Source organism: Vicia villosa, linkage group LG1 (genome assembly GCF_029867415.1).
Source record: "Vicia villosa cultivar HV-30 ecotype Madison, WI linkage group LG1, Vvil1.0, whole genome shotgun sequence".
NCBI lineage: Eukaryota > Viridiplantae > Streptophyta > Magnoliopsida > Fabales > Fabaceae > Vicia > Vicia villosa.
Window position 1 is genome coordinate 125,785,378 of NC_081180.1, and position 11,632 is coordinate 125,797,009.

General features: G+C 34.1%; 1 protein-coding gene across 1 annotated transcript; it reads right to left on the bottom strand.

Moving 5' to 3' along the window:
* Window positions 1–3,999: 3,999 nt before the first annotated feature.
* Window positions 4,000–11,164, bottom strand: LOC131644123 (probable serine/threonine-protein kinase At1g54610). Its single transcript, XM_058914533.1, has 8 exons — window positions 10,968–11,164; window positions 10,115–10,563; window positions 9,596–9,880; window positions 9,163–9,480; window positions 7,679–7,906; window positions 5,756–5,856; window positions 4,823–4,937; window positions 4,000–4,677 (listed from the first exon to the last, which is right to left on the bottom strand). The coding sequence occupies exons 2-8, from the start codon at window positions 10,481–10,483 to the stop codon at window positions 4,345–4,347; spliced, it is 1,749 nt and encodes a 582-aa protein (XP_058770516.1). The 5' UTR covers window positions 10,484–10,563; window positions 10,968–11,164; the 3' UTR covers window positions 4,000–4,344.
* Window positions 11,165–11,632: the final 468 nt, after the last annotated feature.

Sequence of the window (11,632 nt, forward strand, 5' to 3'; positions counted from 1 at the left end):
TCAGCTCCTTAGCAAAACCTTCAATCCACAATGCTTCTTTCACAACTTCAGTGGGGGCAATATATTTTGTTCCAGTGGTTGATAAGGCAACAACGTTTTGAATTATCGCTTTTCAACTGATTGTTGTGCCAAACATAGTGAAAACATATTCAGAAATAGATTTTCTAGAATTCATACAACCTGTATAATCAATACAGCTGAATAGTATAATTAAAATTGAAATTATTTAATGGTGTATTAAATATTTTTTTTTCAAATGTGACAATTATTTTCTAGTAGGAAATATAATTTAAAAATGTATACTCGAAAAATGGTCTGATTTTATAATAGTATACACACTTCAAGAAACCAGCACATTAGCGTCGGCCTGAAGTCGTCGCTAACAGCCTAAAAATCGACGCTAATAGTATTTAGCGTCGGCTAAGCGTTGGTGTCAGGGCTATCATCTAAAACCTCGAAGCTAACAGTAGCTTAAGGCCGACGCTAATATAGAGTCGGCTATAAGTAACGCTAAGGGGATACTACTGATGGTCCATATGTCTACGCTATACAACATTAGCGTCGGCTTTGTGCAACGCTAATGTATGACGCATGGTTATACGTGATTGGGCTTCCCCTTTATACTAACATTACATGTCAGCAATAGCGTCGGCCCCGTGCGTCGCTACAGTACGCCACATGTTCACTTATAATAGAATACTTTCCAGAATGAGGTTTTACGGTTCAAATATTAGCGTCGATTGTAGCCGACGCTATTTTTTTGTTAGTTTTGGGTCTAATCAGTTTAGGTTACACCTATATATTATAAAATATATTTTTTTTTGGTCTAACCAGTTTTGGTTACACCTGAATATTATAAAATATGTCAAACTAATTTTGATTACACCTATAAATTATAAAATATGATACAATACTATTAGTAAATATAATTTAACCATTTTAAAATAAAAGTAATAAATTGCAGAATATGGTACAATAGTGATAAATCTTCATAGTGATACATTACTTATAACACAATCCTATAATCAGACGAGCTTACTTATACATGTCAAGGTGTACCAAAATAAGTATACTTATAAGTTAAACTAAACATAAGGTAATCATAACACAATCTAGACTTAAATCAACTCTATTGATCATGATCATCAGTAGCATCATCTTCCTCATCCTCCTGCAACATTTAAAAAACAATGTAAAAGTGAGCAGGAATTCAACAACTATCAAATTACACTAAATAAGTGGCAATGTTTACATTTATACATTTGTCTTAATCTGAACGGATCAATTACGAACAAAACCATCAAAAAATGGCAATGTTTACTATCTAATATGGAATATCAATCCTTATCAACCCCACATCACAAGCACAAATACAAAATCACTAATAAGCTTAATTTTAAATAAAAACAACACCAACTAAATGCTTAACATGAAATAAATCTCCAAATCATAACAATTATAGTATAAACTAGGATAGTAAATCGAATTAAGTACGGAAGCCTCCCTTAATCACAAATTGAATAAACAAATACTTCAAAATCATCTATAATCTTAAATCAATTTAAACAAATCAAATCTAAATTAATAAATGCCAATCAACAATCTAATCAATAAACAATTGTCCCAAAGGACTTGAACTTCTTTTGTTAAAAAAAGTTACATAGTACACTGAAATAATCTGAATTTAAACCATACATCATCATCTACTAATTGATATAACAAGTTTTAAAATTGTGACATTTGAACTAGGTTTATGTGTATTTAAACTAATATTAGCGTCATCTAAAAAAACCATATATCACATAGCAAAAGAAAACTACGGTCATTCAATATGGCCAAAAGGAATCCAGATGCAAAAAGAGAGAAAGAAATGAAAGTCAAAGGAGTAGCAAAGTACCGAAAAGTTATAATAATGAGAATATTCACTCGAAGGAGCACTAGAAGGACCCGTTTGACGAGACTAAAACATATCAAACATTTTCCTAAGATCTTCAAATTGCTTTGCCAATTCATCTGTCCGCGCATTAGCTCGTGCAGCCTCTTCACGTGCAGCAGCAACTTCAGCTCTGGCAGCCTCAATGGCTTGGCTATCTGCTTCTCTAATGGGGTTTGTAATTGACACCTGTGTCAAGAAGCTCATTCGATATCTTACGTTGCGCGCCAATTGTGCAGCTCCATAACACCGCCCCCGTGTTTTACCTCCGACAGCTTCTTTCCACATTTGTATTCTTGTTGATCCATCCACATCATCAGCAGTTTGCGTAGCTTGTGTAAAACTACTCACGTATGTTTCCTGTACAACATAAGATTAATGTGTCAACTCAACGATTATTGTAAGTAGAAATTGAAACGATAAAATTAGACATTATCATCTGAGTTTATAGCATGTTTAGCGAAAATGAATGTGTAAAAAGATTGGAGTAACACATCAGAGATCTGATATGGCAGTAACACTTCTAAAAACTATTGAGTGTTATAGCAGTAACACATAATATTTGGAGTAACACATAATTATAGCAGTGAAACTAAATCTAACAGTAACACATAACATTTTCCTAACATATTTATAGAGTGAAACTAAAGAGGAAAGTAAACCCATAATCAAGTGATATAGCAGTAACACATTACATATTATTGATACTATTGAAACTAAATCTAACAAGTAGTGAGTTTACATAATCAAGTGACTGTATTATAAAGGATGTATTATCAAGTGAATGATATTAATTAACCATCTCATACACACAACTTCATGGAAATTTTATGGATGAAGTGTTCCAATGCCATGTGGCATCATAGTTCATGAATGTGTCTAACCACATTTCCTATGTTGTCTCTTTCTGAAACACAACATTTAAATATCTGAATGATGGAACAACGAAAACAAAGAGGAAACAGATAATTAACAACAACGTTTTAGGACTAATTCAGTTTTCTTTTTCGTTTTTTCATTGTCCTTTTTCCTAAGTCTGAGGCAGAAAAAAATAAATTCTAAGTTGACCGAATAACATGTGTTATCGTAGCTGCAGCTTTCGTTATCGCGACTTTTAGGACTAATTCAGTTTCCTTTTAATAAATTTCCGTAATATTACAAGGGGTTTTGTATATTTAACCTTACAATTAATTATACTATTAATTATATTGATTTAAAATTGGGTTATTTCAGATATGCATATCCGAAAAATCTCAACATTAAAAATTGAATTATTTCGGATATGCATATCCAAAAATATCAAAATGTGAGAAAAATACTTAAATGGACGAAAAATACTTGCATGAGCACAAACATAACAAGTGGCTATACAAACAACCAATCACAATTTTTTATTAATTAAAAAATAAAAAATATTTGTTTCTCTCTCCTACTCAATCACAACCACCCCATGAATCCAATTAAAAAAGAAATTAAATTTTAAATAAATTTAAAATTTTCTCTTTTCTTATTGGCTGTTCCTAACACTCATGATTTATGTTCGTATCCATGCAAGTTTTTCTCTAAATGGACACAGCTATAACACCTGGATTTACACACAACCAATCACATTTTTTTATTAATTAAATAATAAAACTAAAATTATCTCTCTCCTCCATTATCACAACCACCTTCCATGTTAGCAATTAAAAACGAAATTAAATTTTAAATAAATTTAAATTCTCTCACTTCTTAATGGTTGTGCCTAAATATATGGATTTAGGTTCGTGTCCATGCAAGAATTGCTCTCCATGTGAATATCATTGCATTAAGGTGCGTCCAGAATTTACTATCCGAATCAAAATTTATATCCGAATGAGTCGAAATGGGTAATTTTAGAATTTCATAAGATTTGGAAGAAATAATAAGGGTGTAATAAACAATCTCCAAATAAAAACTACCAAAATTTTGAAATAGACGGGGACAAAAAGAACTAAATTAAATGTAAAAGCATACACAGCCACAACATGATTTTGGTTTTTGGCACAACTAGAAGAAAATATAAATGAGGACCACAACAATTCAAATTTATTGCAATTCTCAACAAATTAAACAGATTTCAGATATTGACATGAGAGTACAAAAACAAAAAATCACAATGTACATCACAGTAATTATCTATCATACCAACAGACTCCACCTCTCTCAAAAAAATTCTTATCTAAATGAAAACCAAAAATGAAAGCTATGAAGAAAAAAAATGAAGGTTTAAAAATGGGGGGAAATGGTTTACACCTTGATAAGGAATTAACTTCGCTTAGGAAGCAAGGATGACATGTTTTTAGAAGTGCATCAAACAGCATTTGGATTCCAAAACCAAAAAATGAGATTGATTTTATAATTCGACTCTAAGAATGTGAAAATGAGTATATTTAAGCTATGATTTTCTTTCCTTTACTCTTATCCTTGAGGGTTCCTTTATATGGTTTTGATAAATCCAATGCATCGTTGGCAGTATTCGCAGTGTTTTTCTTCCGCTTTGTGAAACCGTTGCCGGTAGTATTACCTATGGGACCTGACCAAGCTTGAAATGGTTCCTTTGAAAAAGTATATGACATTGAATCCAAAGAGACATCATGAGGAACTATATCTGGATCAATATGATTTGAAGCTCCCAAAGGAAATCCGAGTTGTCCATCTTCATGCGGTGGAGGAAACTTTTCACTCTTGCTCTTAGCATTAGCATGAGTTATTAGACGCCTTCTCTGTTACACATGAAATCATAGGATCAAAATTTAGTCAATGTTACGTTTTAAGTTCAATCGTAATAATGCACATTTTCAATTATAAGAGATCAAAATGACTTATATCACAAGGAATGTACTAATAGAAGTATTTCTTTTGACATACATCAATATTGTGTTGAAGCTCAGCATTGGCTTCAGGAGCAGCTTTTACAGCACGATCACGTGTCCGATGATGCTTCTTTCCCCCTTCAACTCGAGCTTTGGCAGCAGCTCTTGATCTGAACATTCATATTCATAGCAACTCAGAGATGGTAAAATATAATAGGAGGGCCAACTTAAAAACTTGCAGATGCAACCGAAATGAACAAATGAACACTTCTAATTTCATATAACAGTATAAATGTCAGGGTGCAAGAAAGTTGAAACAGATACTATTATTTGAGGATGTTCACATTTAGTGATAAGCTTCAACCGTGATTGAAGGTAATAATGTCCCTAGGGTTAACAAAGAAAACATGCAGAGTTTTCAGTGGCCGTTTTTTGTCCAAAAAGTTCTGAAAGAGGTGTAATTATTATTTGCTTATATTTGTAAGTTACTCAATAAAATATACAAGGTTATAAATGTGGCCCACTCATCACATAATATTAAAAAAATGCCATTCATTTATTTTTATCCTATATAGTTAAAAATGAAGGGCAATTTTGACGTTTTGAACTAAACAACTATGGCGGTTTCTTGCGTTTCTGAAACGTATCGTTCCTGCAATTACTCCGCCACAAACAGCAATACGGCTGCAACGCAAAAATGCAATGTGATGCTGTATTGCATAGCGCTTGGCCACTGCAACACACCGCATCTATTGCGGCCACTACAGCCACAATTGACTACAGAGGTATAAATAGGAGAACACAAAGGGTAGAGACGATCTTCGAACCTTATAATTCTCTAGTGTGAAGGAGAAACCCTTGAGGAGAGATTCTCTCCTATTCTATCATACCTTTTAAATAAAGTGTTCTTTCTTTGGAATTCAAATCAGGGGTTCCTACCTAACAATGTCTCACTTCTAGTATGCAGAAAGTAAACTAAAGAACATACCTTCTTGCTTCATCATCGCGGCGTTTAACATCCATTTCCTTGGTCGGAGGATAATTTGGAAGACTAGAAGGATCACAAGCATAAGGTTCTGTGGTAAAGAACTGCAAAAAAGAAAGGATAGACAAGCAAAGTAAATATATGGTTAAGAGTATAAAAAAGAACATCTAAACTTGACAGAGATAAAATCTACATCAGTTTCAAGAGAAGTTTCTTTTTATTAACAATCATTGTGGAATGTCCACATACTTTATCATGATCAATCGAAACATATCATTAAAACCACATTTAGGACCTTTATTAACTTAGTATTCCAAAGAAAAAACACAGCGAAGTGACCTTCATGGGTAACTGGAGTTAGGAAGTTAGTTTTAGTTTTTGGACAGTTAATTACTGGGTAATTAGCAGTGTTATTAATAGCAGATCGCGGAAAATAGCAGGTTGCCAGAAATCCAATATGAGAAATAACGGATAGCGTAGCGGGTAAATAGTGGAAGCCCCAAAATGGTTGTAATATATATAATTCTATACAAAATAAAGCATGCTGCACACAAATAAAAGTTGCAAGAACATAAATTAAACATAAAATAAAAAAGTAATTGGAAGAAAACTTAAAATCTCAATATTTCAAACAACTAATAAAGCATGATGGATTATTGCATACATTGCGTGAAGGAGATGAAGGAATGCAGTGGATAACAGAGTTGTTACTCGATGATGGAAGCAGAGTGTAATGAGGTTTTATTGCTTTAGGTATTATATACATTATACAATGCCCACTAACCGACTCACCACTTAAGGTTTAGTGCTTTTTTAATGTTTTAAAAATTTTGGCCACCACTTAAGGTTTTGTAATTTTGTAATGTTTTAAAAAGTTTGGCCTCTGCTAAAACACACAACTCCGCTACTAATTACATATCGCTATAACGGATATATCAAAATGCACCGATATACTACGAATAGCAGAGTTGACATATCATATCGCCTTTCGTATTGGCTCTACCCCTAATTCTGATACACAAAAGCAGTATAGCGGTTTTTTTTAACAAAAGCAGTATAGCGGTTTCTTTAACACCAGTAATTAGAAAAATAAGACATGTTGCTTATAAATAAGAAGGATTAAGAGAGAGGGAAATCTTGTCATTATATCAAATCAAACTGGTTGATCCAATTCCAAGAAGGGATGCACATATTAAAATATAAACAGAGATGTTTAGATACGTAAAAAAGAACAGAGCGGAATGGAGCGGGATGGAATGGAATGGAGCGGAATGGAATAAAAATGTCATTCCATTGTTTGGTTAAGTCGTGATGGAATAGAGTAATTTTATCATTCCGCCAAATCGGAGGGTACAAAAAATGATGGAAAGTTATGGAATGGGATGGAATGCATTCCATCCGATACCGCTCCATTCCATCCTTTTTTAATCGATCCAAACGATGGAACATAACTTTATTCCATTCCATTCCGCTCCATTCCATCCTATTCCATCAATATTTTACAAACCATTCTCCTATAGCAGCACTTTATAACATACAAGTATAGTCTTTGTACATATTCAGGGCAAGAAGCCTAAGAACCAAGCTCCTAGATGAGTCATTGTTAACATCAGAAGAATCTATCATTCTATTGGCAATCATTGCAGTTAAGGAACATACATGCCTGATCATAAAACTAGTTACTCGTCATAAATAAGTCATAGGGTTATCAGAGAATATGCAGTGCAGCTGTATATGTTTCACACAGGAGTCCTGGGTATGTGTTCTAGGAAATTTATATGCAGCGAGAATAGATCGGGATCAAAGAGATTAAGACAGCCTTAAGGGGCATGAAATAGTAATATCAATAAAAAGGCGGTACAAAATTTAAAAACACTATGACTGCATATTAATGACAAAAAACATAAAGAATTTTCTAAAGCTGACCTCACTTCTCAGAGCATCTGAGGCACTCTTCCGTTCTACCGGATCGATTGCAAGAAGTGTATCCACGAGGGGCAGAGCAGAAGGTGGAAATTCTTTAAAAATATCTCTTATGCTTCTTCTGTATGGCTCTCGAGGTTTAAACAAGGTAGCATTGGGCAACTTTGACTTCTTCCAATACTCTTCAGAAGGTGAACCACAAAGCTTGTATATCTTATGCAGTTGTTCCACCTGTGTAAAACATTCAACCCATGGAGATTTCAAATAACCAGAAAATGTCCTTATTGCAAAAACAAAATCCTCAAACTATGTAAGAGATGTTAGAACTAAACATAAGATCTACCTATTATATCACTTTAAAAGGGCAACTAACGAAACATATTTGGAGATGCGTTTTATAAAATACAGAAATCCTATAGATAATTAAGAGAACGTAGTTTCCTATACATCAGCCCATCATCATCTCATCGAGTCATCATCATAGCTCCTCTAATTCCTTACAGATGCAGGACCTGATTATCCTTCTAATTATGAGGGTGCTTCACTTGATTTTCAATTAAGCCACCACAACTAAATAATACAACCAAACTATGCCTTAATAGCAGTCAGCTTAGATAAAATGTTTTAAAGTAACTGATAATTAGTAATAGTTTTAACAATTTCTATTGTGTGCAGTTCTTTTGTTAAGAAAAATCTAGTTAAGCTCCACCACCTGATTTACCCTAAAATTTTCACTGAAACCTCTTTTTGACAATTGATCAAACCCCTATAATAAACATAGTTCCTTTTTATCCATTCTTTGTTTTTATTAATAGTTTCACACTTGATAAGATAAGGTTTGAAAATATGTTCATAAGTATGTTGGCCAGTATCACCTTACAGGTCAGTTCTGCAAGTGTTGAGTTAGACCCAACACAAATTCTAAGATGGTATAAGATCCTATCTAAGGTCCACTGGACCGTTCACTCTCGAGTGACTTAGATGACGTTCTAGATGTTCAGTCCTGGGCGTGAGTCACGTGTGTTAAGAGTCCTACGGTGGATGAGGTCAAACGTGAAAAATGTGTTCAAAAGTGGTGGACAATCTGCCAATTTTCTAAGAGTTGAGTTAGGCCAAACCTAAATTATACGAGTTTTCAACAGTACAAATGAGTATATTAAACAACATGAACAAGTGGCCTAAACCGAGGGTACAAATGCTGCAGCAAAAAGAAATAGTTCACTGAGTAGTAAACCAAGCAATTATCCACACTGATCAGAGAGACTAAAAGTAACAAGTAGTTACAACCTCTTCAATTACTGGCTTTTATGTTTTCTGGATTTATTCTACTTTTGCTAACAAAGTTTTAAGCACGGCACAGGCTTAGGGAATTGTATATGTTGTAAAATAGAAAGCTTATTGAAGTAACCCACTAACACTAACAGTTTGCACAGAATGAGAGGTACGGTAAGTTCAATAAATCAAAACAAGACATATTAAATTATCACCTCTGTACGACCGGGCATAATTGGTTTCCCGTACAATAACTCTCCTAAAATGCAACCAGCACTCCAGAGATCCACACCCACACCATAATCGGTGGCACCCAGAAGCAACTCAGGAGGCCGGTACCAAAGGGTAACCACACGATTAGTCATTGGATGCCTGCGGTTTGGATCAAAGAAAGATGCAAGTCCAAAGTCGGCAATCTTGAGTACTCCTTCGCTGTCAATCAGAAGATTTGATCCTTTAATATCGCGGTGAAGTACATGCCGATTATGACAGTGCTCAAGTCCTGATAGCAGTTGATGCATGTAACATTTTACCTGCAAGCAATAAACAAGTATTTATTTGGATACATCAAACACTTCAATTGAAAAGAAAGTATGTCAAATGATATCAATTTTATTACTCAAATTATTAAGGCAAACCTGGTCTAACCTGAGGCTCTGTAAACTTGATGTCAGGGCTTGCGGCAAGTCCAGCTAAATCATGTACCATGTAATCAAACACCAGATACAAACTCCAGGACATTCTAGATGTAACTAAACCTTCTAACTTTATAACATTGGGATGATCCAATCTTCGCAGTATAAGGATCTCTCTAGCCATGAATTTTACACTCTCAGGTTCCAAATTGTCAAATCGAACCTTTTTCAATGCAACAATCTTACCCGTTAACGTATCTTTAGCTTTATAAACATTACTATATGTTCCTTGACCGATCTAAAGAAAAGAAAAATTAAGAAAAAAAACAAGTATTAGAGTATAGAAGAAATATATTAGCACGAGCAAATCAGAGATTCTACTACAACTTGATCATTTCAATAATGCATCATATGAGTTGGGAAAACACTATCACAACTCACAACATCAATTAAACATAACCTCAACTTCAAACCACATTCACCAAATATATAAACTAAACTCCAAAATTTTAAAAATAATTACAAAACCAACCTTATCTATTTTCTCAAATGTATCAGCCTTTCGCGGAATCCACCCATTAAGAGCTTCCCCACAAACCGCTGTAAGCCAAGACGGCCATCCAGCTGCCACTTGCTCCCCCTGCAAATGCTTCGGCAGGTTACTTAACCTTGGATTTGGCTTCGATCTTCTTCTTTCACCCTTTGCCCGCTGAATCCCATCGCCCTCACTCTTCTCTTCCTTCTCCTTAACCTTCTTCACATGAACCTCAACCACATTCCCATCACCTCTACTCGTCGACACTTCTTCAACCTTCCTACTCGACTCAACTCTCAAATTATTCTCCTCCCTCACCTCCGAAACAATACCCGATTCCACTTCTCGGCTAATCACACAACCCATTTCTCCTCAAATCCAAGCTTCATTTCCTCGACATGATTCACTTCACCTACGTAATCCAAATGCTCAATCACGAAATTAACCTAATCCAAAAAACACAAGCATCATCAAGATCACAAAATTGACTAGAAATGAAAAACACACTCTTCCCATTTTACCCCTAATTCGACAATCCCGCAACAATCGATAACACCGTCCAGTAAAATCGAAAAACATACACATCACGCGACGCGATAATTTCGAATTCGAAATCAAAACTAAAACTAGTTGATGCTTTGAATGATCACTGATTACTGAACTGAACCATAAATAAGCACTAGCATAATAAACAAACCTAATAACCAAATTGAAGTAACAAGCAACAAGATTGAGCGATCTATAAACATGGAAAGTGAATAATTTCAGAATTTTCGCATAAAGCACGTGATGGGTTAAAAAACAAAAGGGGCAAATAACAAAAAGGGAAAAAAGAGAGAGAGTATCTTACAGTAGTAACAACAGTAATTGAAGATGGAAATTCTACGAATACGAGATAGTTGTGTTGTGTTGTGGTGATGTTTGGTGGTTTTGAGCAGTCTTTTTCAGAGTTGGAGACAAAGAGAAAGAATATGGTGCGAAGAAGGATGAGAATGAGATCTTCGTACTCTCTCTCTCTCACATGAAGTCAAAGCTTCAAAATCTATTTTTAATAAAGTAATCTATAAGTTTTCCTTTTTACAATTATTACCCTGGCAATTGCTAAGGCCCAAAGCAAGAATTAAATTACTAAATATATTATAATATTTGATGAAACATTTTTCTTGCTTTTTATTATTATAATAATATAAACTTTGACCAAAATAATTATATTTGTATTTTAAAATATAAACTACATTTTAATTACGGTTGAAATTGCGGTATTGTATTTGGATCAACTAAAAGTCTAGAGTATGTCAGCTCGTTTGGGCCGCAGATTGCAAGTGAAGTTAGGTGATGTTTTGAATTTGACCTTTGTAGATGAATGATGCTTTGTTGGAATTATTGTTGATTAAACTAATTATATTGATGATTTGTTTGAGGGAGGAGTTGTTGTTGAACAAATTACTCAAAACAGAAGAAGGGGTGAATTGTGGTATTTAAAATTTGTGATTAATTTAAAATTGTTTACGTAAA